The 27,498-nt window shown below is 42.4% G+C and overlaps 1 protein-coding gene across 5 annotated transcripts in view; it reads right to left on the bottom strand.

Annotated features, from left to right (window-relative positions):
* Window positions 1-27,498, bottom strand: part of EGFLAM (EGF like, fibronectin type III and laminin G domains) — a 129,538-nt gene that overhangs the window by 67,204 nt on the left and 34,836 nt on the right. For all 5 annotated transcript variants that reach the window (XM_039545252.1, XM_039545253.1, XM_039545249.1 and 2 more), the window contains 5 exons: window positions 23,615-23,698; window positions 21,964-21,990; window positions 18,405-18,522; window positions 17,766-17,901; window positions 2,661-2,827 (listed from right to left, as the gene is read on the bottom strand). In XM_039545252.1, the coding sequence (XP_039401186.1) occupies window positions 2,661-2,827; window positions 17,766-17,901; window positions 18,405-18,522; window positions 21,964-21,990; window positions 23,615-23,698 (532 nt within the window). The remainder of the gene's footprint in view (window positions 1-2,660; window positions 2,828-17,765; window positions 17,902-18,404; window positions 18,523-21,963; window positions 21,991-23,614; window positions 23,699-27,498) is intronic.

Genomic DNA, 27,498 nt, shown 5'->3' with positions numbered 1-27,498 from the left:
CAATCCTATCCTTAACAGCAGAGCTAAACACTTTATCTTTTCTTACAAAAGAATGCAAACATTCATGTTGAAAGATAAACAGGAAATAGATGAGCACACACCTGGGTCTGAAGCAGAGGAAGTTGACCCTTCAAGATCTAAGAATCAGGGGTCCCATGGAGCATAGTATACCTTAGGTTTCCATGAACATTCAGTTCAGAAGTTTAACTTAAAGTATAGCAGCCTCAGAAAATAAACACTGCACAAACAGTTCAAGGGATCCAATTTACCAGCAAGCAAAGGACCAAGAAGTGAAAAGCAAAACTAGAAGTGAAATGAGATCATTAACGACAAAATAAAAGGACTCACAAGTAAGGATACAAAGCTAAGGGGCTTGAAAATCAATCCTTGGTGGGTTAAAAATATAGTCTGTAAGAACCAGGCCAACCTCTAAAGCTGAGGTCTACATTTACACAGCATACAACTGTTTGCTGCTATTGTGCCTCACCAAATGCAAGCCTGACCTAAAACCACAACTATATCCCCCTAATATCATTTGGCCTTTTGTAATAATTTAATTACAGACAATTGTCATTCCCATGCATATGCAAGAAGAGAGTTCAATCTTTAAGGGCTGATTTTAAAAGTTCATTAATGCAACAATTGTATGTGCTGATGCCAAATACACTTTGAGGACATTCTTGTCAGGCATTTGTGCCTTATACGTTATAAAGAGGCTTGGAAGGATCGGCAAATGTTGGTAAACATCTGTTTCACCACACACACACAAACACATGAAAAATATTTCCACTGATGATCATCCAAATTACAGAGAAGCAAAGTAGGAAAAATGCTATTTGAGAACTTAGTAGCGCTTGACTGAAGGATATTTACTGTGTATATTTAGACATGGGATGTTGACAATTTGTATTTTAATGTGTGCTCAGGAAAAGCTTTAACTTTTTGAATCAACATCTACTTTCATTAAATAATTGTCTGACCCCCTATTTTGGACCCCCTCCATAATTTCCACAATGATAAAAATTTAAATCAATAAACATTGACAAAAATGCTTAAAAATAAACATTGATATTATCCATCAAAATTATTTAAAAAATATAAAATTAAATTCTGCCAAACCTACCTATAAATACACTAAAATATACAACCTAAATGTGGTGAAAACTTTGTTTTCCAACAAGCCAACCATGCTTATTCATATAAACTTTCAAAAATCCAGCCAAGAGGTTGGTACGTGTTCGATATAGCTTCTATGGTCCAAATTCAAAACAAGATTTGGCATCTTATTTCCTTTCTCGACTCCGTGACAATAGAATTTTTTAATTGTAAATGTAGCACGCAGTGTACATCCACCACTGCCAGGGCTAGACTGGGACTATCAGCCGCAGCCAGGAGTTGCAGAGCCGTATCACCCCACTGTCAGCCCAGCGAGAGATTGCTCCTTAGGGAGGCATAATCCTTCCCTGAATTTCCAGTTACACATACAGGGTGTGTGCAGGGTGCACCTTCCTTTGTGCTGCGCCTGGCTTGCTCCATGGGACAACGCAGGGGAGGACAAAGCTACAGTTCTTACCTGCTCCTCTTTGGGACAGTCTGTTCTCTCAGGGGCATAAGATGCTCTAAAGTGTAGGGACTGCAGTTGTTCCTGGACCTTGCACAAAGCATTCAAGGATGGGGCAAGGAGAGAAGGCTCCTTGCACCCCACCCCCTTCCTCTGCACACCAGCTTGTCACAATCTGGCCCCAAATCAGCAGGGCTGGAAGTTGGCTGCTCTTCAGTCTTCCCAGAAAAATACCCTCTTCTTTTCTCCCAAGCCTCCCCCAGGAGAGAAGACAATCACCTGATATTTCAATTAAATACCTCATGGGGGAAACACCACTGGTAACAAGATGGTAGCATCTGTCCCTCTATAGTTCTAATAACAAGCTGCTTAAAGGTATTTTAAACTTGATTCTTCTTGGAGGTTCCCAGCCCTCCCTTATGACTGTGAAGACTGTAGGTGTTTAAAGGCAGGTGGGAGTATGGGGCTATTAAAATCCCCCCTCAAAAAACCCACAAACAACATTATAGGAAGACTGGGTAGTGGGTGGTTATTTAAATAGTGTTTGAATGCAGTTCTGCCTAAAATACAACCTTCTCCATGCAGTTTCCAATCAAAAATGTATATTTACTTGTTCATACTAATAGTCCCGTATCTGTGCTTAAAAGTGCAAGTGCCTCAGTCCTTCTCACATGGCAATATAGATTTGCTTTGGTTTTTTTGAGTTGTTTGAATTATGTATGCAATATATACAATTCAATTTTAAAGAACTGCAAAAAAGGTGAGCAATAGACTTGTCTGTCTTACTTCTCCCTGTGACATTCACTTATCAATTCTGTATGAAGTTGACACAAAAGTCAGTAAGTAGTGATCCAAAAATATCTGGCAATGACCTCTGGAGCCTGGAAACAACATGAGACTGCTTTTGCCTGGAGCCTCACAGAATCTTACTAGTGGCTCAACTTTCACAGAATTCTGCAAACCTCAAAAGGAAGCACATGTGGTGTCAGGTTCGGGGTGCTTGTGTGCTTTGGTGTTCAATGAGAGCTCCTTACAGCTCTGATCCTTTAAAAACTGCACTTTTAGGGTAGCCTTAATTAAGAAAAGGTGTGCTACTCACTGAATGTTCGGATAATGTCGCTGGGAGTGCTGGGTAAGCTGGATCCATAGGAATTTGCTGCTCTGATTGCAAACTGGTACTTGGTGTTTGGAATAAGTCCTTTTAGAACCATGGATTCCATCTGGATCTGCTCTTTTATTACTGTCCAATTGCTGTCAAGGTCTGGCCTACGATCAAAAACAAGATCATAAATAAGTAAAGTTAGCTGTGCACATTAATTGCCTTTAAAGTGTCCAGAAGTATACAAAATAAAGAGGTACAAAAAAGGCACAGGAAGGAAGTACAAAGGGCAGGGGAAGTGGGCCGGGCTGAGCCAGGGCCTATAGAGAGTCAAAGCCATTCAAGACCTCTCTCCTCCTTGCCTCAAGAGCTGAGAGCTCTATGTTACTGTTGGGTTGAGGCTGCAGCATCTGTAAAGATGGTGGAAAAGAATCATAGGACTAGAAGGAACCTCGAGAAGTCATCTAGTCCAGTCCCCTGCACTCAAGAAGGAACTAAGTATCAGGGCCGGCTCCAGACCCCAGCGCGCAAAGCGTGTGCTTGGGGCGGCATGCCACGGGAGGGCGGCAGGCGGCTCCAGTGGACCTCCCGCAGGCACGGGAGGTCCACCGGAGCCGCAGGACCAGCGGACCCACCGCAGGCACGTCTGCAGGAGGTCCACCGGAACCGCGGGACCAGCGACCGCCAGAGCGCCCCCCGCGGCGTGCCGCCTGCTTGGAGCGGCGCAATTCCTAGAGCCGCCCCTGCTAAGTATTATCTAGAATGGACCAGACCGGTGTTTGTCTAACCTGCTCTTAGAAATCTCCAAAGATGGAGATTCCACAACGTCCTTAGGCAACTGTTTCCAGTGCTTAACTACCCTGACAGGAAGTTTTCCTTAATGTCCAATTTAAGCTGCAATTTAAGCTAATTGCTTCTTGTCTTATCGTCAGAGGTTAAGAGAACATTTTTCTCCCTCCTCCTTGTAACAGCCTTTTATGTACTTACCATGGCCCCTCTCAGTCTTCTCTTCTCCAGACTAAACAAACCCATTTTTTTCAATCTTCCCTCATAGGTCATGTTTTCTAGACCTTTAATCATTTTTGTTACTCTTCTCTGGACTTTCTCCAGTTTGTCTTGTCCACATCTTTCCTGAAATGTGGCATCCAGAACTGGACACAATACCCCAGTTGAGGCCTAATCAGCGTGGAGTAGAGCGGAAGAATTACTTCTCATGTCTTCTTGCAACACTCCTGCTAATACATCCCAGAATTATGTTTGCTTATTGCAACAGTGTTATACTGTTGACTCTTACTTAGCTTGTGATCCACTAGGACCCCCAGATCCCATTACTGCAAATAACCATTGTAAATAAAATTGCACACAATGCTTTACCAGAAAGTCTTCAAGCTGTTTCTGGGGCTAGAAAGTATGTAGAAGCAAGTCCGCACACCACAGTGGAAAAGCATTTACTCATGAAAGTTGCTCTATTAAAGCCAAGAAGGCTACTCATGTGAAGTAATGCTACTCAGCATAAGTAAAGGTGGTAGAATCGGAAACATAAGAGTATGTGGAATTTTTTTTTCTAATTTTTCATAATTATTATGAGATCATTTAGAGGCTTGTTTCTCAATTCAAGTGCGCTATATATTTTCCCCCTTCTTTTCCTAGCCTTTTGTATGGATTTTGTGAGCACAAAATAGGACCTTCAAATGCTACATTTGAAACTACAGAGTGGCACTTTGGCACATCAGGCAAAATTCGGATCTGTTTAGTAAAATTTTGCAAATTAATGTCAATGGAGTTACTCACACGGGTGTAACCAAGATCAGAATCTAAATTGAAAATGATTGTTTTGCCGTATGATTAAGTGTCCATTAACAAATCTCCATTGGAAAACTGAGGGTCAAATTCTTCTCTCAGATATATCAGTGTAAATCTGGAGTAACAATGGTGGGAGAGAAGAATCTGCTCTAGGTATGTGGATTCAGTAACAAGTAATACAATTCCCATCATTGCTCCTGGGAGATGCCTAGTTAAATCTTGAATCCCACTTAAGGCTGCGATTCTTTCACGTAGGTTGCAGAAGTCATGGATTCCGTGACTTTCTGAAACCTCAGTAACTTCTACAGCGGTTGGTGCAGCTGATTTCAGAAGCTGCACGATTAGCTGACCCCGAGGCCAGATGCTCAGGCACCCCATGGCCAGCTGCACCTGCCAAGGCTGGAGCAACCTGGGGCCAGCTGCTCTAGCAGTCCCCAGGGCCAGCCACTCCGGCTGCCTCTCAGGAGGCCCCAGACAGCTGGTTCCGGGGACCACATGAGCAGCAGCCAGTGCGGTGGACCCGGGGACCGTGCAATCAACAGTCCTAGGGGCTACCTCAGGGCCAGCCGCACTGGCTGCTGTTTGAGCGGCCCCAGGAGTGCCTGCGCAGTGGTCCTGGTGGCTGCCCCAGGGCCAGCTCCCCTGGCTGCTTATCAGGTGGCCCTGTGGACCACCAGAAGAGTAGCTGGTGTGGCTAGCTATGGAGAGCATCGGAGCAGCAGTTCTGGGGATGCCCTGGGGATCACCCGAGCAGCAGCAGTCCCTGGGCAGCTGAAGCAGCAGCTCCAGGGCTGCCTGGAGACTGTCCGGAGAGCAGACCCTGGAAGCAGCAGCCAGGGGCAGTCAACCTACAGCATTGGAGCAGGGCATCTCCCAGCAGGGGCCCCTGGAGCAGCGGGGCCCCAAAAGTAGAGATTTAGTCAGGGGAATTTTTGGTAAAAGTCATGGACAGGTCACAAGCTAAAGTTCCTTCTAATCTGTGCTACTGCACAGCTGCCTATAAAGCCCTGCACAGGGCCTCAGGGCTGCGGTGGGGAGACATGCCTCTTCCCCAGCATGGACCTGTCTCGGACTTGCTGTGGCTGGAGGAGAGGCACCCCTCCCCCAGCCGCAACCCAGCCCCGGCATGGACTTGCTGTGGTGGGGGAGAGGCGCCTCTCCCCCGCCCAGCCCAGGTGCTGCTGCAGGGAGAGAGAGCTTGGGGGAGTCCTCTTTCCCCACCGTAGCCCCTGAGCAACCTGCACTCCAAACCCCTCATCCCCAGCCCCACACCAGAGCCTGCACCCCCAGTCGGAGACCTCATCCCCCCGCACACCAACCCTCTGCCCCAGCCCTGAGCTCCTAATCCCTGGCCCCACCCCAGAACCCTCACCCCCAACACACAACAATCCTGAGCTCCCTCCCACATTCTAAACCCCTCGGCCTCACCCCCAGCACATTGGTTTTGTTATGTGCACCAATATGGAGGAGATGTGTCATACATCACCTCCATATTGGTGCACATAACAAAATTCATTCTGCACATGCGTGGGAAAAGTTAGAGGGAACACTGGTCACAGGCCATGAATTTTTATTTATTGCCTGTGACCTGTCCATGACTTTTACCAAAAATACCCATGACTAAATCTTAGCCTTAATCATACTGAAAGCAGAAAACCGAATCCTGCTTGCCTTATTTGCATGAGCAGACCAGCTGAAGTCAGTGGGATCATTCACATGAGAATATGGCCCAAACAAAAGTTCCAGAGAAATTAGATATATTAACATTTATATGTAATGAATTTTTTTTGAAGGGAAGCATGCATTGCATCTGCCTGTTTTGTAATTGACCTTAGGGGAGCTATTCTGATATTTTGACACAGTTAATTTCAGAAGAGTTAATTTGTACCACCAAAGAGAAAACATAATGGAAGGAAGTAAACAAATGTAAAACCCTCAAAATTTAAACATGAAGCCAGCTCAAAGAAACTCAGATTAAAGTAGCTGAAAATAAAAAAGGGAAAGAAATGACCTCTAAGATAAATTTATCCTGGTATCCTTTACTAAGATGTCCTTCTGATATTTATTGCAGGAAATAGCGTTCAAGTGCTCCCTGAATCTACTATTGTTTACAGAAGACTAGCTACAAATATCTCCAGCAGTCTTCTAATGAAAATTATAGCACAAAATAGGCATTTTGCATTTCTTGTTTATTTACAGCTGCAGGGAACAGAATGTTAACGTATGTTTTATTAGTCAATACAAGATTTATTGAATCATTCAGGTTTTTATTTCTTTTGTGCTAGTAGGGTGGGTGCATTAATAAAACAAGAGTTTGCAACTATTACCATCCTGCTTAGGGCATAACCCAAGAGCTGGCAATGTGAATATTTGATTGTCTCAGTGGGTGCCGCAAGGAGAAATCAGTTAAAAAAAACACAACACCTTCACAGAAATGCACAAGATGTGATGATTCAGCTAAAAATATTGCTTTAAATCCATCTCAATAGCAAGTTTATCACGTTGGACAGAGGAAATTTCTTTTGGCTTCCCTAAGCAAGCAGCAAGCGTCAGCCTTGCAAACTATAACCAGTTCACCACTCTACTTTCCATGCCTGGGCCAAATGCCCAAAATGAAAACACGCAACATTTTTCAAATTAAAGGGTGCAGATGCTTTTTCTTTATATATACTTCTCAATAGCAATCTCAGTTTTACAGTACAAGTCTCATTTGATCTAATAATAATACAAATAATTCCTGCCAATTTTAAAATAGCCTTGTGGATATAATATAATGGATACAGCTACCATATGCACCAGAATGGGAATACACACATCTAAAAGGAGAAACCATGTGGAGACATAGCTTGCTGAGAGTGGATTGCAGAGATATGTTCAGTCTCCAAAGATCCTAGGCTACTGTTGACTTTTCCTAATTGTCTTTTGCAGGCCTTTCTTCTAGAGAAACAATAACAGAGGAAGAGTCTTCAAACCACTAAGTGTATGCAGTTAAAAACAGAGAGATTTATCACTTGACCTTTACTTTCCAGCCTGTCCTCTGTATTAACAAATACAACAACATGATAAAATGGCGAACAGATGGATAGAGAAACATTTATGATAAACTCAGCTCACTATGTTCAGTGAGCCAACTTCAATGTTTTCTTGTTCTTTGGGGGTTAGAAATGTCTTACATAAAAGTTCAGTTTATGTCAACTTTTACATCAGTACGGCTCACTGAGAGAGTAATCAGTTCTACAATCACTTCATGCAGCTATGTTTCCTTTCCCTTGAAACACTAGGCATAGCCCTTTGTGCTACAATACTGTGCATAAATCTGATCCTTATCAGACATCTCAATACCATATACCTGTGTATGAGGAAACCAGAAGACTTCCAGGGCCATTTTCTGCTCATAAGTCACAGCAGTGCATCTCCAAAGCAGTGTATGGAGAAGCACGGTGTAACTGAGTGCAGAAATGGCCAACATTAAGAACAAAGTCAAACAAAGATGTTTTAAAATATAATAAGCCAGATGGTCCAAATCAGTGGGATTGGGCAGATTTCACTAAGAGCTGAATTTTGTCCCGTGTGTGTCTAGAACATTTGGGTTGCTACTTTATAACATAATCTAATGTTTGATTGAATTTTAAAAAAGAAACCTTTGAACTGTAAAGAACTACAAATTCATAAGCACTTGAACTTTCTTTTTAAATGATCTGGGAATAATTTAGTAGAATAAAACATCTGCTAATAATCCAAATTTTATAGTTCTCAGCCCTTTTAAGCCATGTTTTTACTTAGCCCAAGTAACAAGCTCAGACCTGCAAAATATTAGTTGTAATGCCCCTATACACAGTAAATATATGAAAATTATAGGGAATTCATATTTGCCATGAAAACATACTCTACATATGAGGTAACTCATTATGGGGCATTATTATTGTTATTTACATCCTGCTTCTTCATTCTATTGCAATTGTGCCTCAGAACTGCAATCAGGACCCCACTGTACTATGACAGCATTTCCCAAACTTCTGAAAGTTGAGTCCCCTTCAGAAAAATAAAACCAATCATGCCCTCAAATCATATGTTGTTATATGCCTACCCTACTTACTTTATATATCTTCCACATCCCTATCTTTCCCTAGCAGCCCCCCCCCACACACACACCACACACAAACACACACACACTTTCCAAAGATGTAGCTCTTCATAATATGATACTTCCTCTCTTTTCCTGCATGGTCTGAGCAGTGACATAGTTAACAATATTGACATTAAAAGTATCATCACTGGGCACTTGAGTTAGCACCCACTGAAATGAATGGGGCAGTTCACACGTCAGAGATATTGTTTCAGACTCTCTGCAAACTCAAGCAGTCATCCCAGCATTGCTTACACTCATGTTATGGTGTGAAAGTCTTCATTACAACAGAGCTAAGGAAAACAAACCAGAATTCCTCTCCCACAGGAAATTATAATATTTCAACATTCGTTTTCATCCTGTATCAGGATGAAAAGTTGAAATATTGGAAATTTTCAATTTGTAAGTACCAAAACATTTTGTTTTCTATTTGAAATAAACATTTAGTTTTGGTTTGTTGAAGCAAACTGCAACATTTAGCTTTGAGTTCATTCAATATTAGACTGCATTCACCTCTGGTGTGATGGTGCCTCACAGGAGTGGTATATCAGATACCTCTTGTACCCTATGGACTGGGCTTCCTGGCCAGACATCTCCCATGATGCACCCCAGTCATGTGATTCCCACGTTGTAGCAAATGACTCAGCAAAAGGAAACCACAGGGAATCATGAGAGATGTAATGCAGCCAAGGAGCCTGGACAATAGGAGAGAATGGGGGCATGAAACACCTGAACTACAACATCCATGAGGCACTGCATCACAAAATATTTTGGTTCACTTTAATTGAAATATTTTGATTTGGGTTGAACTGACACGAAATAAAATATTTTGTTTTGATTTTTCCAACAGAAATATTTTTTTGTCAAAAATCAAAATATTACTGTGTAAAATTTCAATTGTGTGGAAACTGTATTTCCCATTAAAAACAAATCAAATATTTTCAGTGGGAAATTCCTGACCAGTTGTACTGCACTGTACATAACAGCTAGAATTACTCTTTTAAAAATAAAAGATGAAAGTGGAGACTCTGGAGAGCAACTGAGAAATCTGTCTATGCCTCCTCATCCAACTATTCTTTTGTGGCATGCCATACTTTATGAAATACTGTACAAACAACGCAAACATACTCCTTGTCCCAAGGACCCCTCAATTGAAATTCTATTCTATCCTCTGTGACCACAGAGGGCTCTCTGTGTGTCTGGACTATGCAGATTCACCAGCCATTTGACCCCACAATGCGGGGATGCCATGGCCAGAAGTGTGACTGTTAGGCTGCAGTGGAGCCAGGAGAGAGGATTTTCCCCACAGAGAGTCTCACTGTGAATCCTCATTGCTTGGACTGTGCACCAGGGAAAGGATTTACACCTGTATGGAGTATGGGCGATTTCTCCTTGAGCTGAGTTTTAAATGTGAGAGATGCTTTCTGTGGTGAATTTAGAATAAGCTCTATCATATGAATTTTTTTTCTTTGCTGTAAATTATGTCCTCTTTGCACCCATGGTAACAGTGAAGAATAGACAGCTGTTGAGGGATACAGTTTACCATGTTATGTCCACTGAAATAATCTGGGCTGCTAAGTGATACAGTAACTCCTCGCTTAACGTTGTAGTTCTGTTCCTGAAAAATGAGACTTTAAGCGAAACGATGTTAAGCGAATCCAATTTCCCCATAAGAATTAATGTTGAGACAGCAGCTGCCTCCCTCCGTCCTGAGCCCTGTAGTGTCCCCTCCCCTCCATGGAAATGGGGTAAAGGAGCAGTGGGCAGGAGTGGGGGGGGGACGACACCCTGACATTATCCCGCTCTTTCCCCACCCCTTGCACAGCAAGCAGGAGTCTCTGGGAGCAGCTCTGAGACAGAGGGCAGGACAGCACATGGCAGTGGGGGGAGGGACAGCTGAACTGCCAGGCAATTGATAGCCTGCTGGGCGGCTGCCACACAGGGAACTTAGGGGAGCGGGGAGCTAATAGGGGGGCTGCCGGTCCACCCTAGTTCCAAGCCCCCACCAGCTAGCTCCAACGGGCTGCTCTTCCTGCAAGCAGTGGACAAAGCAGGCGGCTGCCAAACAACATTATAAGGGAGCAGTGCACAACTTTAAATGAGCATGTTCTCTAATCGATCAGCAATGTAACAACTAAACAACATTAACTGGGAGAACTTTAAGTGAGGAGTTACTATAATTCATCACTGCAATGGAATTACTGACAGAAATCAGGAGTTCCATTTGAAGGGAATGGAACACCAAAAGGGGTTCCTCTTCTCAGCACCCTGCTCGGGTGCTATGGAAATGCACAGGGGGAAGTGGGAAGGGAGCTACCCACCAGACCAGAGCCTTTTCGCAGCTGTTGCTGTAGCCTCTAGTTTCCTGCACCAGGCAGCCTTCCTACTCCCTACTGCAGGTGTCTGAGGGGAAAACAGGAGAAGGCCCAGCTATTGACACTTCAGCCAGACCCTTACCCTCTGATCAAGCAACAGGTATATGCCTACTGCATAGGCTCTCCCTCAACAACTGTTCCTACTTTGAACGGCAGAATCATCCTGGTTCACTGTCGATGGCTCCTCCATTGCCACCAGCCACAGGAAAAGGGGCCAGATTTTCCCTATATCTGGAGATTCATATTAACAAGTGTCCTCTGCATCAGTAGTTCCAAAAAGACTGAATGAAAGTAGCCGACTCATTAGCTGCTCACTTATTAAGGGATGTATGCAGCTGAAATAGCTTTTTTACAGTACTAAAGATGTTAACCAAAAATGCATACTCTGATTAACTAGTTCCTCTAAAGTTGGAAGTTCAGTTATGCACCCAATGGACTAGAGCCTTTGAGTATTTCAGGGAAAGTGCCCTATTCCAGAAAATTCAGCTGGAGCTGAAAAGTGTTTGTGTTAGCTATAGGCAAGCCCTTTAAAAAAAACCAACATATCTGAAGCCCAATATTTTACCTCACACAGATATGCTACTTCTCAAAATATTCCTCATCTTGAAAATTTAAAATAATTATTCCTGCAGGCATCCAAGAAAGAAGCCACTCGCCTGTTTAGGCCACCAACTGTTCGATTACATATTCCTTAAGGACTGTACTGCTAACGGAAAGTAGATAGGTATTTTACAAGTTAGCTCTAAATCAGACTCAGATATGCTCAAACAATTAATTTATTGAATTTCCGTGAGATTTTAATCCCAAAATTCCCACCTGGATGGAATGAAGACAGTATGGTTTCCTGTCTGTGGCAGACTCTCCCCAGGTTGCTTTTCTAGGATATGGGTAAGAAAGTTAGCCATGGGGGAGTGAAATGATTCAAACAATTTCATCGTTTCTAAAGGCTTGTTTTACCTGCACAAGAGATTCATAATCCAAGAAAACCAGAGACATGCATAGAGAAGTACAGCTACTGATTCTGCAAAAACAGAGTATCGGATTGGAAGAGTATTTATTTAAGACAAGGGAGGTTGATTCAGAATAGACTTTTTTTTTTTTTTTTTAACACTGGTATAATCCCACTCGACTTCACTAGTATTACTCCTGATTGATACCAGTGTAATTTAGCCTTAAAACTGTATGCAGCAAAAGAAAATGCAGGTGTAGTGAAAAGTCTGTCTCTAATCGCTATTTAAGGCTTAAGGTTCACTGAACTTTCTCCAAACAAACATTCTGAAGCATCCAAATGTAAGAGGGTATAATCCTCTAAATGACCAAATACATTGTGAGTTTTATTTTAAAACCTCCGACTACACAATATTATCAAAACAATGTGCTGTTAGCAAATTCTTTCCCAAAGTCTGGAAACAACTACACACTGAATTTCAATTACTCACATCTCTTGACCTACAGAAGAGAATGCAAGCATGTACTCTGCAGCTAAGTAAATTTATTCAAGGATGCATTTTCAACGTGTCAAGTGGGGATTGGGATGCTCAGCTTAGACTTTCACTAATGGGCTATGGGTATTACGAAGAGATGCTGTGACAGGATGCATTTGCTCCACACTGGATCGGGAAAAGTTAACCCTACATTGTGAGCTAAGGAAGCAACACCCCCTCAGCTCTACTGGGCATGCTCCAAATGCACCAGTATAAAAGGGAGCAGCTCAGTTGGAGGGGGAACCACTGGAGAGGAAGGACGCACATTGTAAGCTCCAGTCCCAGTTGCTGGGGACAGTGCAGACAGGGAACCTGGAGACAGCGGAGACGCCCAGACTGTAGCAGTGGGAACCACGGTAGGAAGCAGCCCAGGGGAATTAGACAGTGGTCCGGTTAGTGAACTGGAACTTTGAGTCAGCGTGTTTCGATCAGACCCTCCGCTGATTCAGTGGAACATCCTCTGGCCACTACCAGGGCCCTGGGCTAGGGCCCTGAGCTAGGGCCTGATGGAGAGGGAGGGCCTGGGCCCCCCTACCCAGGCCACCCCCCCTTTTTGTATGCAGTGAGCCCCTTCCCCGTCATAGGCCACTTGGCCACTAGGCATTACTACCCCAAGGACGGCGCAAACACATTGACTTTGGCCACTAGGCCTTACTGCCCTGCTAATGGGGATGCATCTATTGACTGTGGCCATTGGGCATTACTGCCCTGCTGACTGGAGCGAATCTACTGACTCTGGCCATTTGGCCTCACTGCCCTGCTAACAGGGGAGAATACTCAGAGTCAATGTATTAGGCCTCATTGCCCTGTTAGCAGGGGTAAGTATATTGACTCTGGCTATGGAGACATAAACGCAGGTTACGTACACCCTGCCCTTACACCCTAGGGAAAACGGGGCACTCACCCCACACTGGACGGGGTCCCCCCAACCCTGTCACAGATGCACATAAACTTGCAGCCTACTCTTCGCAGACAAAGAATGAGGGTGAGAGAAGCACAATGAGTCCAGTACTCAACCAAATCCCTTTCTAACATTTCATGCTGAGTTCAAAGAAGGGGAGGGAGAGGGAAAGATTCAGATCACTATTATATTGGGAAAATAGGCAGTGGAACAATCTCCTGATAATTCTAAACCACAGCTAGTCTTACATAATGCCTATTAGAAATCCTTCACTCTCGTGTACTAGCGCCAAATGCAGTAATCATTGTGTCACTTCAAACCCACTAAACATCAGGCACTCTGATTTGAACACAGTGTCACAGAAATTCAGAAGCGGACCTTCGGCATGGGGAAATCTTTTTCATTATATCTGTGTTTTCTGGACTGTAACTGTGCTGTAGGACAATCAATGTTTTGGGTTTTTTGCAGTTTTCTTTTTAATTTACAACACCAAGCTCTTAAAAAAAATCTTTAGATGTGGTTTCCCTGATGAGCTGAAGCATGAAAAAAGATGTTTTGACCTCACAGCACACAGCAGTCTAGAGGCAAATCTGTCTTGTTGCCTAATAACTTTCAGTGAAACTAATCAACGTGTGTTTACTTAATGGACCAAACCAAAGGAAGAGACATACCAGTACATTGTGCTCTTACAATATGTGCAAACACAAACAAGTAGCCTCACATATGTTTGTAGATACCACTCACATACTTCTTATAGCTGCAGCTCAGGGACCAATTTTACAAAATGTAGCTCTATTACAAGGGTGTCCAAACTTACTGACCCTCTGAGCCTCATATGATAATCTTCAGAAGTTCAAGAGCCGCAAGACACGAACAACCTTTACGCATGCATTTTTTTAAATATTAGCATCCTACTTACTGTATCACAGCTAATTACTGCTAGAGCTAGAGGCCTTGTGGGTCTCTATCCTGGTCATAAGTCTTTGGAAATCTGGTATGGAGGAGCTCGGTCAGATGTTGATTTGTAAGGACTGCACAATGTTTCGATTTTACAAACTGCATCACAGAGTACAGCGATTCACAGGAAAATGTTGTGCCAAAAATTGAAATGAGTCGCACACTAGTCTTTTTGAGTTGAAAATACTTCATTCCTGGCACTTGCTTCTGTAACTCGATTGTAGACTGATTTATGTGTAATCTTTAGAGCGTTGTCTACCTGCAGTTCCAATAGTTCCATTTCTACAATAGATGTTTCTGTAACCACAGTTTTGGGAATCGGACAGCCATCACTGATCACATCAACCATGAATGGATTTACAAAAACAGTGAAGCAGGATCTCAGCTTCTGCAAGTCTTCAAACCCGGACTGGAAGTCATTAGGCAGGCCTTGTAATTTACCTCTGTGATCTTCTACTTTAATTACCCTACTCTTGAGATGGAGAAAGTGGTTGAAGTCTCTTGACACTATGTCTCTTTACAGAAGCTTTAACTTGTTCTGGAAGCTGAAGACTGTCTGAGTAAGGTCAGAAATAATCTTATCTTTCCCTTGGAGTGCCAAATTGAGAGTTTGCAGATGCTGCATAATATCAATGAAAAACATCAGATCCTGCATCCATTGCTCATCTTTCAGTTGAAAGATAGATAGGTATTGCTTTTCTAGGATATGGGTAAGAAAGTTAGCCATGGGGGAGTGAAATGATTCAAACAATTTCATCGTTTCTAAAGGCTTGTTTTACCTGCACAAGAGATTCATAATCCAAGAAAACCAGAGACATGCATAGAGAAGTACAGCTACTGATTCTGCAAAAACAGAGTATCGGATTGGAAGAGTATTTATTTAAGACAAGGGAGGTTGATTCAGAATAGACTTTTTTTTTTTTTTTTTTTTTAACACTGGTATAATCCCACTCGACTTCACTAGTATTACTCCTGATTGATACCAGTGTAATTTAGCCTTAAAACTGTATGCAGCAAAAGAAAATGCAGGTGTAGTGAAAAGTCTGTCTCTAATCGCTATTTAAGGCTTAAGGTTCACTGAACTTTCTCCAAACAAACATTCTGAAGCATCCAAATGTAAGAGGGTATAATCCTCTAAATGACCAAATACATTGTGAGTTTTATTTTAAAATCTCCGACTACACAATATTAGTCCTTTTCTTCAAAGGAAAGTATTGATAGGCTCCATCAGTTCCACAAACCTATTTAAGTTATTGTTGGTTGATAACCACCTCACAATACAGTCGAAAGAGACATTGTTAGGTTGTCTTCAAGATCCAGCTGTTCAATGACATTTTTGAACTGTTGATGAGTCTTCTCATTTGAATGGATGAAATTGACAATTTCCAGGATTGTTTTTGTAACAATTTCATACCGGAAGTATCTGCCTGTGAGATGTTCACGACGGATGATGCAGGGAGAAACTCTGGAAATTTAGGATCACTTTTCAAAAGTCTGTTAAGGCCTACTTTTTTTCCCCACCATTCCAGATGCTCCATCCATTGCAACACTGACAAGTTTATCCAGTAGTACATCGGCATTTGTCAATGCTTTATCAAGTGCATTATTTATGTCAACACCACAAGTTGTTTCTTTTAGCGCCACTAAGTCCAACATTTCTTCTTTTACAATTACATCCGTGGAAACATAGCAAACAAATATCACTAGTTGTGATTCATCTTGAATATCTGTGGATTTGTCGACAGCTAGTCTGAATGCTAGAGAATTTTTTAGACCATTTTGCATCTTGCTTGCATCAGCACAGATCTGGGAGATTTGCCTCTCTGTGGCGTGGCGCGAAATTGTAATCTGCTGTATTAGTCATTGAAGTTTTGTGTTACTTTGATCTAAAATTGCAACCACTTCTGCAATATTCTTCTTAACAAATTCTCCATCACAGATGTTTCACACGAGTGATATTCCATGCCATAACAAAACTAGGTTCAGTCGTCGTGTCAGCTTCCTTACTGAATGCCAAAAGTAGTGTCTGTTAACTGTTGAGGTGTAAATTTAATGTGATTAGCTTATTTTTCCTTAATTCTGATCCAGGAGGATATTTAGAGGAAAAGTTATTGTGATTTGTTTCATAGTGACGTTTCAAGTTGCTTGCTTTGTAGTGAGAGAGCGATGCATTGCAGATAAGGCACGGGGTCTGCCACTTTTACTAGTGAATGCAAAATCTTCCTCCCATTCTGGCTGATAACTTCAGTTTTCTTCTTCATACTTGCATTTCTTACAGTTTGATGATGTCATTGTCATCCACGAAATTAACATAGGGTTAACACTTACATCTATAACTATTCAATTGCGACTTATGAACAGTAAACACAGCCTGTAGTGTGCAGCATGCAAGGAGATCACAGCACAGGAGGTCTGCACAGCACTAGAGTGAAACAATTTCCTGTTATAATGAGCATGTGCCTCTGAAGCTGGAGCCTAGGTGCCACTTGCAGGGCTGAAGCCCCAAGCAGCAGTGCCCCTCCTCCTACAGGGTTGAAGCCAAGAGCACCAGCTCACCCCTGCGGGGCTGAAGCCCTGAGCCTTGGCTCCCCCCAGCAGGGCTGAAGCCCCAAGCCTTGGCTCCCCCCCACAGGGCTGAAGCCGCAAGCGCCAGCTCGCCCTGCTGTGGGGTCAAGGCCCAAGCCTCGGTGCCCCCCAATGGGGCTTGAGCAGCGAGCACCAGCTCAACACCCCCGCCCTCCACGGGGTGAAGCCCCAAACCCAGTGAGCCACAGTTGACCCCTTAAAGAGCCGCATGTGGCTTGCAAGCCGTGGTTTGGCCATGCCTGCTCTATTATATACTATTGCACATTTTAGATAATTCATGATAGAATCTCCTTGAAGGTTTTCTAATAACTTTCCATAACAACTAAGACAGTAACAGTAAACGAGATCCATAAAGTAAAGAGCATATAGTGATTTGAGACCTGCAAACTCAAGACACCACCTCTTCTTATATTCTTACATGACAGCTGAAATCAGCTGAGAGGATTGAGCTGACAGTCCCAGCATTTCTACCTCTGAGGGCTGGGGGCAGGGCATTTCTACCTCTGAGGGCTGGAGGCAGGACATTTCCTTGACTCTGAAATTCTCTTCTCCCCTTGGGCGTGAGTTTGATGACTTCCAGAGCATGTTTCAAACCCTGTTTACTCAGACTTTCCCCAGAGGGTGGGTATTTTTTTTAAGGCAAAGGGTGGGAGTCATTGCTGACTTTATATCAATTGAGATTATTTATTTTAAATTTTTACAGTACATTTCACAGAGAGAGAGAGAGAGAGAGAGAGAGAGAGAGAGAGATAAATGCACTATGTAAAATTAATGAATAAATAATAAGGAATGTCTGCACTGAATATAATAATATAATTTTGAAATACATGTAGTGCACATATACTGAAATTCAGATTCCATAGACAGATTTACCTGATAAACTCCAAGGTGTAGTACTGGATTGGGGAACTTCCTTCATTGACTCCAGGTTTCCATGATAGCGCAACCTCTGAATCAGAAACTACTATGACCTGAGGCTGATAGGGTGGTTCAGGAGGCATGCATTTATCTAAGCCAAAAGAATGGCATGTAATCAGTATTAGAAAAGCAGATAAATTTTATAGACACAAAGCTCAATACACACACATACCCCTCCCAGCACTGAGAATCAGATTGGTTTCTTACCACAAAACAATCACACTTGTAAAAGTATTATGTTAAAAATATTTAAACTTCAGTACTGTACAAAAATCAGATTTAGCTAGGATTCACATGCTGCACTGTGGGCAAGAAAGATGCTAGAGGAAAGAGGTTTCTTTCTTCAAATGCCCTTGCAGGCAATTATAAAGGGTCCACAAGGCACCTGAGGTGGCATTTATCCTTTTAAATCTTTTAATAATGTTACTGACCATTTTGCCATTACAAATACAGCCTGCCCTCTGACATGAGTGACTTTGAGCAAAACAGAAATTTTAGCTCTCACTCTGTGTTTACCTGCCAGCAAAATGAAATGTCTTGGATTAACTCTGCCTCAGCGGTTTCATAATGGAAAGCTATTTACACAGATTTTACCTTGGGATAAGGTTGTGATGTCTCTGGGCATGCTGGGTCGTCCTTTTCCTGCCCAGCCATAAGCTCCTACACTAACGCGGTGTGGAGTGCCTGGCTTTAAATTGCCAATAACAACATCCTGTCAGAGACAAGAAAAAGAAGATACAAAAAAGTAACAGATCTGTTTCATGTTACTGAAAATTACATTGTGTGCTTTGCTGCTCAGATGGGAGAATCCTCTTACATGATATTTTCCATGCAGGCCCCTAGAAAAATTGCAACAATGCCAATTCAGTACACAAACAAAACACACAAACAAGGTCACGTGTTTCCTGAGAAGCTGTAGTTTTACCCCACAGGGATCTACAGAACTGACCTAGACCCATTTCTCAGCATAATTCCGAAGTCTGAAGAAAGTTTTTATGGAGCTCACAATCACACACTTTGGCTGCTGAAATTTAAGTCACATACATTCCCCTTGTGAGCCAAATGCTGGAGTTCATTATCTGTTTCCAGGGGACTGTAGCTGTTTCTGATGGTAAAGAAATGTATGACCTCTCCTTGTACACAGATCAGAAACCAATGGAAGTAGATGCTCCCTGAAATTTTCCTCCCACACTGCTCTGCTAATGCTATCAACCGTGACCTGAAATGAGTGCCTCCCTTTATGGACGACCAAGGACTTACTTGTTTCTGTGCCATCATCACAGGACAGGTTAACCCAAAGGCAAAACTGTCACCTGCCATATGTAAGGCATTGCTGAGCTCTGCATATGATAATTTGTTATGTGTGATGCTGTTTAAGACTCCCAGCATGACCAAGTATTTATCTCACTGCCTGGTCCATTACAGAACATGTACTACCAGTCAGCTGGAACTATTCAGATCTCATATTTTGGCTCAGCCAAACATTAATAAAGATGGGTCCATGTGCAAAATTCAGATCCTGGTCAGGGTTTGGATCTCAAAAATCCTAGAAGTTGGGGAGCTCTTGGATATGGGTTTTGATATGGGTCCATTGCCAATTGTTTCACTGGAAACCATAAATGACAGCTCAGCTGTTGTTCCAAAGATTAACAAAAGTATTGTTGAAGGCAATAATTGAACTGGATGATTTTATTATATGAAACATCATATATACATACACACACATACATATATGCACTTCTAAAGAGTCATCCAGATATTTAAAATATCACTCATAGTACATGGGAAAATTCAGAGAGCTCTTTTCCCCTAAAGCTAAGAGCAACTTGAAATAGTATTTCCAGGTGCAGCAAGCTAGTGAAAGATCCTAATAGTTTATTATCTGCCAGCCTCCTGATGCCAGTCTTTCTAATAAACTCTCCTTCTTTATTCCTGTGGGTAAATACTGTACTAGTCCAATAGTTCTACTGCCTGTTATTGCTACCTCCAGTCCCAATCTGCAGTGAGCTCCAGAGAAGTAGACACCATAAGCTCATGCACAGTCCAATTGATTGGACAGAGGTCCTGCCACACACAGGTTGTTGTGAGTCAGGGTTTTAGTCTAATGTTAGAAAGTCAATGCAATTATATGAAGTGCTTTTAAAGCAAGTTAAGATATTTATATGGATCTGGACTGAGTTCCACCTTCTTGTACTCTTAATGCATCTTAAAAGATTTGCTGTGTTGTGATACTAGAAGTATAGTGGGCTGAAATCTCTACTGCAGTCCATTGGCTGTGTCGCAGGTACTACAGCAAGGTATGCCAAAGTTTAAACAGCATACAATGGGGCAAAATTTGGCCTTCTGTTTTATTAAAACATTATGGCCTTACTGACATAAATGAGAGAAGCTCTGTTGACGGCAGTGGAGCTTTGCCAATTCACAGCAGTTGAAGATCTGGCCAAACATGAGCTTTGCAAAATCACCTAGGCCTAACTTTGACTCTATCACAAAATGTATTTCTCCTGTCAGGGTGTACAATCTCATAGCTATTCATTGTTCTCCAAGTTCAGGCACTTGACCTAGAAACCTTCCACCTCTAAAGCCTGCCTATTCTTTTTTTAGGACCAAGTCCACAGGCTTACACGTGTGCTCAGTCGGCTAAGAGCCTTAATGGGTGCCTTTATACTATATTTCCATGTTTGCTGGGTGCTGTTATTTATATGTTCTATGTTGTAAATCAATACCATGGCCAGATATAATACATACTATCCAATTTGATAATGCTTATACTTACAGACTGGGACTGATTCTGCTCTCAGTTACAGCAGTGTAGGTCAGGAGGGGGCTCCATTGAAGTCAATGGAATCATATCATTGTAATTTAGAGGAGAATCGGGCCCACTGTCTAAAAGACAAATCATGCAAACCTGACCACAGTGTTATTGCAGATTTCTGTTGACTTTGGTATGAGTATAACAGAAAGCATTTCAGCAAGAATGTCTGAGCTCAATAACATTTCCTGGGGATTAATGACCAGCTGGGAGCCGATGAATCCCAACAAGTCATTAATTCTCTAAGAAATGGCCCAACTGAAGTCATTATTGTTATCAGATGTACAGATGGGTCAAACCTGGAACCTCAAATCTGAAAGCCCTTCAAAATCTTCCAGTCCAAACCCAATCTTACAGTTTTGTTATTGAGTTAGATCCAAAACTAGGAGTCCATTTTCCCTTTTCTGGTTTAGATGCATCCTAAAAGTCTCCTAACCACAGTGATTCTCCCAAGATCTAGCAAAATTTCCATTAATACAGATAGTTGAAATCTCGTGAAATCTACTGATCTCACATGATTTCCACCATTTCTGGCCAAAATCTCACATAAACAGCTTGCAAGAATCTGTGAATGTTGACTCCAAGCCTATACCCTGGTCCTGATTCAGTCTCAAACCAAAATCCTTCCATACATGAACACTTCCTTTTTAGCCCATCTCTAAAACTAAACCCTTTAGGGTTATTGTTTATGGAAGCAGAATGGTCCATTGGACTGAGCACAGGACTAGAAATAATTCACCAGCAGCAAAAGTCATAACGGGGGGTTATTTTCTATACAACATTGTCTTTAATCTCCCAATCCTGTCTCCTTTTTGTGTGCTCTCTCTGCCGCCCCTATTCCTGTATTCTATCCTCTTTTTAGCTCAGCTCATACTCTTCCCATCTCTTTTCACACTTCCTTACTGCTCTATTCTTCCCTCCTACCCACAGGGTATATCCCCCTTCCATCCTCTCCCTTTTGTCTTACTGCTTGGCCCTCCCACTCTGGCTGACTGCTCAGCTCTCCTGTGGCCTTCACTGCCTGGCTCTCATTCTTTTACGGTCGATCTCCTCTAACCTCAGCAAGGCACCCTCAAGTGTTTTTGATGATTAGTGTGGAAAATTATCCATCTCTAAAATGGAGACGATAATAATGCTTTCTTACCTACCTGCTCTGAGCATTAGTTAATGTTTGTGGCACTTTGACTATGAAAAGCCCCATTTAAGTGCTAAGTAGTATTGTTTTAGTAGATTATGGAGCATTTTAGTGAACTGCATATGAATCAGTGGAAAGGGAGGCTCTAAATGTTCAGTCTTATTTTGGATCACAGCTGCGACAGTTTCAGGAAGTGCAGTACTTACAAAAATCGCTTGTCCATCAAGTTGACTCTGGGGGAAAAAAAGCAGAATGGGACTTGTTAACAAACAACACACTTAAAAGTTGATGGCAAATCATAAGTGATGGGTCAGCAAAGCAAGATATTACCAATATACTCAGCAGATGGGACACATAATTCCCAGCTCAAGCAGATGTACACGTGTTAGGTCAGCTTGAGCTAGTGTCTAAAAATACCAGTGTAACCATGACTACGTGAGTAACAGCTTGGGCTAGCTGCCCGCATGCAATCCCATCTGACCCCTTGGGTAGGTACTTAGGTGGCTGGCCTGAGCCTTGCAAGCGCTAGCTCATGTATAGGTTCCTGAGCTGGGAATTAAACCTCCCAGCTGCTGTGTAGATATACCCTATGATGTCATATCCTATGGTGGCAACTGAAGTACTTTTAGGAAAAAGAAGTGAGGAACAAAGGAGGGACAAAAAATAGCGTATAACAAAGTAATAATTAATCATGACAGTGAGACTCCTTCCTTTACCATGATCCCATAGCTGTGAAAAAGCCATGAGATTTAGGAGAAGCCAAAGAAAGAGTATAAGGCAATAGGGAATCTGAGAAGCTACTCTTCCCTCTTCTTCACTTCATCCCTTCCTTTTGAAGAGGTTTGCTAATGTTCATCAACTTCACCACAATGCCCTTCAAAAAGAGAAAGAAATCCCCCCTCTGCCCACAAATATTTGAATTTGATGCTATTATCTCAGTGCCACTTTCTAGCCGGTGCAGTCCTAGGGAACGTTCCTAATTCAGCCACATGAAAGGAAGAGTAAAGAGGACATGGTCTGAAAGAAGGAAGGACACTGATTAGAAGGAGAGGGGGAAATGGGGAGAAGGAGAATGAAGCATATAAAGGTGAAAAGAAAAGGGATGAAGAGGGTAAGGAAAAGAAGAGACTAGGGGAAAAGGGAAAGAGAAAGAGAATGGGAGATGATGGGGAAAAGATGAGATTTTTTGGAAAGAATAAAAAACTTCCAATCCCAGAAAATCCCCTGGGAGACAAGAACTTGCACATTCGCCATTTTTTGTAGTTAGGAGTTATTAAAGCTCACAATTAAACTTTTAATCTCAATTTTTCAGTGGGCAGCGTCTCACTTGTACACACAGGAATTTGCCAAAAAGTCAACAACTCTGTTTGCTCAGACATTTACCATGATGGCACAGCTTTGCCCAGATGGGCATTTAGACACCTAAATACATGGAACAGCAAATGGAGGCATGTGATTGCTCTTCCATTTTTGCATGCACAAATGAACTTTTCCCAAGTGAAAAAGTGAACTTGATATCAAAAGTAATATTTAAAGAGATGCCATAGATAATAGCTATTAAAACCCACAGCAAGTCCCAACAGTTGTGAATTCAAAACTAGCAGGAGAATGAGGTACAAAAATCATATCCCAGACTTCTGATTAGATTACGGCAGTGTGCTATGATTTCCTCTTTGCCCAACAGTCCCTGTGGGTTTGGAATTGAAGCTGGTATGCCATTCACACAGCCAAAGAAGTCAGAATTCCTGGTTCCTACTACAGAAGTACCACCAATTATTAGAAAATGCCAAACACTTAAGTCTCTCAAAATTCCAGAGGCTCTGATCAGTCTGACAATGTATAAAGCCAGATACTCACCATGCTGAGCATATCCAAGCTAAGGGGGACATCATGCGAAAGCTGTTTTACTGGTTTATCAGCTTCAACCTCTGAGTAAAATACCTTGAAGAGATGTAGTTAAGGCAGTGATACACATATTTTAGAAATAATAAGAAAATTACTATCACATCACTGACAGTGGCTGTGTATACATCCCTTAACCCTCCACAAACACACGGAGAGTTAGCATACATTGACATATTCTTCAGACTTACCAGGGCTTGTCTACACATTGAAATGATATAATTTATAACGTGTTAGCTGATACAATGTTAAACACAACTTAGCACATAGTTGTAGAAATAAACTGTCGTATTTAACACTGTATCAGAGTGGAACCTAGGGTTAGCCATACTCAGCTGACACAACAATCCTTGTTTAAACTGATCGTTTAACCTTGTGTTTAACATGTGTGTTTTAACATATGTCATATCCCAGTATAGACAAATCGGTGTACATGTATTAGTTGGCATTCAGTGACCTTCCTGGTACAGTAAAATGCAGTCGCTAAATTCAGCAAAATGCAGCCTGATACAAGTACAGTAGGTTGAATTCCCATGGAAGTCTCTGGGCTGCATTCAGCAATGACACAAATTGCGCTGTGAGTTATACATCATGGGCAAGATCCTCAACTGGCGTAAACCCATTGAAATCAACTGAGGATCTGGCTCCTGTGTAAATTGGTAATAAAACTGGTGGAAGTTGCAAAGCAGTGTAACTTTTGCCCACTGGATATCCACTTAATCTCTCTGTGCCTCTATTGCCCACCTATAAAATGGGGATGACCCCTTTCTTCCACTGTTTGTCTGGCCTGTTTATTTAGCTTACAAGCTCTTTAGCACTTGTACCATCTCTGACTTATGTCTGTTCATACATTCTTGGATTTTAAGGCCTGAAGAGATCATTAGATCATCCAAGTCTGACCTCCTATATAACACAGGCTAGAGAATTTCACCCTGTACTGAGCCCAATAACTGGTGTTTACTTTGATTAAAGCACAGAAAGGCATCCAATCTCAATTTGGAGACATCGAGAGATGGAAAACACAGCTCTTCCCTTAGTAGTTTGTTCCAGTGTTTAATCACCTTCACTGTTAACAATTTGTGCCTTATTTCTAATTGGAATTTGCCTGGCTTCAATGTCAAGTAATTAATTCTTGTTATGCCTTTCTCTGCTAGACTAAAGAACTTCTTAGTACAAGGTATTTTCCCTCCACGTGGCCCTTTTCTGCACTCTCTCCAAGTCTTCAACATCCTTTGTACAATGTGGACACAAGAACTGGATGCTGGTATTATAGTATGAGTCTTGCAATGCTGTATGTAGAGGTAAAACTACCTCCCTACTTCTACTCACTTCTCCTCTGTTTATACATCCAAGGATGTACCAAACTAAGTACAGTGCCTAGCTCAATTATTGTTATTATTACTTATGATGTGTATTATTATAGACCTTTAGGAGCTACTACAATACAAATAATTCAATAATAATAAAAATAATTCAGTAGATGTGCAAGACAAGTGTAACTTACACAACCAAGGGAGGAAAAGATAGGGCATAGCAGGAAAAGCAAGTAGCATGGAGGTATAAGATGAAACAGCCCCTCACCATCACAACTTATATCAGAACTAGAGAAGGTCAAACATTTTCTGTTATAACTTTTTTCCCAATGGAAAATTGAGTTTTTCATTAAATGGACATCTTTCATGAAATTGTCCGCATCCCTTGAAAACTTTTTTTTTCTATGAAAATTTGCATTTAGATTTGGGAGGGGGGTTCCATCAACATTTTCCATGGGGAAAAACAAAACATTTTTGACCAGCTCTTGTCTACCATCCCCTACATTCTTAGGGCCATGTTCACCCCTGGCAAAAACAGCTCCCATTGACTTCAGTTTAAGGGTTAAATTTGGTTTCCACAGAATACAAAATCAGTGTAAGTTTCATTTGTTTTGCATACAACTAATGCCAAATCCCAGACTGATGCCAAGTTACACTGCTTTGCTTCTGAGACCTACTGACACCTCTTTTATCAACAACTTACAGCAGCACAGAATCCTAGAATAGAGGTTCTCAAACTGTGGTCTGTGGACCACCAGTGGTCCACGAGCTCCATTCAGGTGGTCCATGGACAGTTCCCTCTAAGGTGCATGTCTGAGTGGCCTCACATGAGAGAATGAAGGGCCACCCAGCTAATTAGTGGAGCCGCACAGGCGTGGCTCCACTAATTAGGTGCCTGGACCCTGGAGAAGATGCACATGTAAGTTGAGGTGGTGGCCTTGGTGGGAATAGGGGGTAGGTGGGAGGGGGCAGTGGAGTGCGGAGAGGGGGTGGGGGAATTTAGGACATGCAGGGCTACAGTGGCCAGAGAAAGAGGTGACTTTCCCCAGTTCTAGGGCTGCAGCTGCCGGGGAGAAATGGCCCCCCTTTCTAGCCTCAGTTCTGTGGCTGCTGTGGTGGGGGAGAAACCCCTCTCCTTCCCAGCCCCAGCTCGGGGGCTGCCACAGCTGGGGACAGAGGGCACATCCATCACATTAGAAAGGAAAGACTACTGATATTAAAATATGAATTGTGTGCTTTTATTTGTAGAACAAAAAAAAGTTAATTATTATTAAGGGTTTTTTTTATATAGTGCTTTTATCCAAAGGGATTTATAATAGTTAGCTAACAGTAAAAACAACATTTGGAAAGATCATTAAGTGGTCCACTGAGACCCTCAGGAATTTTCAAGTGGTCCGTGAAAAAAAAAAGTTTGAGAACTGCTGTTAGAACAATAGGGCTGGAAGGGACCTTGAGAAGTCATCTAGTCCAACCCCCTCTGCTGAGCACTTAGAGGAGAGGAAAGTGATCAGGAACAGTTAGCATAGATTCACCAAGGGCAAGTCATGCCTGACTAACCTAATTGCCTTCTATGATGAGATAACTGGCTCTGTGGATGAGGGGAAAGCAGTGGACGTGTTATTCCTTGACTTTAGCAAAGCTTTTGATATGGTGTCCCACAGTATTCTTGCCAGCAAGTTAAAGAAGTATGGGCTGAACGAACGGACAATAAGGTGGACAGAAAGCTTGCTAGATCATCGGGCTGAACGGGTAGTGATCAACGGCTCCATGTCTAGTTGGCAGCTGGTATCAAGTGGAGTGCCCCAAGGGTCGGTCCTGGGGACAGTTTTGTTCAATATCTTCATTAATAATCTGGAAGATGTAGTGGATTGCACCCTCAACAAGTTTGCAGATGACACTACACTGGGAGGAGTGGTAGATATGCTGGAGGGTAGGGATAGGATACAGAGGGACCTAGACAAATTAGAGGATTGGGTCAAAAGAAATCTGATGAGGTTCAACAAGGACAAGTGCAGAGGCCTGGACTTAGGATGGAAGAATCCCATGCACTGCTACAGACTAGGGACCAAGTGGCTAGGAAGCAGTTCTGCAGAAAAGGACCTAGGGACAAGAAGCTGGATATGAGTCAACAGTATGCCCTTGTTGCCAAGAAGGCTAACGGCATTTTGGGCTGTATAGGTAGGAGCATTGCAAGCAGATCGAGGGACGTGATCATTTCCCTCTATTCAGCATTGGTGAGGCCCCATCTGGAGTACTGTGTCCAATTTTGGGCCCCACACTACAAGAAGGATGTGGAAAATTGGAAAGAGTCCAGCGGAGGGCAAGAAAAATGATTAGGGGGCTGGAGCACATGACTTATGAGGAGAGGCTGAGGGAACTGGGATTATTTAGTCTGCAGAAGAGAAGAATGAGAGGGAATTTGATAGCTGCTTTCAACTACCTGAAAGGGGGTTCCAAAAAGGATGGATCTAAACTGTTCTCAGTGGTACCAGATGACCAAACAAGGAGTAATGGTCTCAAATTGCA

Source organism: Mauremys reevesii, linkage group 6, assembly GCF_016161935.1.
Source record: "Mauremys reevesii isolate NIE-2019 linkage group 6, ASM1616193v1, whole genome shotgun sequence".
NCBI lineage: Eukaryota > Metazoa > Chordata > Testudines > Geoemydidae > Mauremys > Mauremys reevesii.
This window is presented reverse-complemented; position numbering and strand designations above follow the sequence as displayed.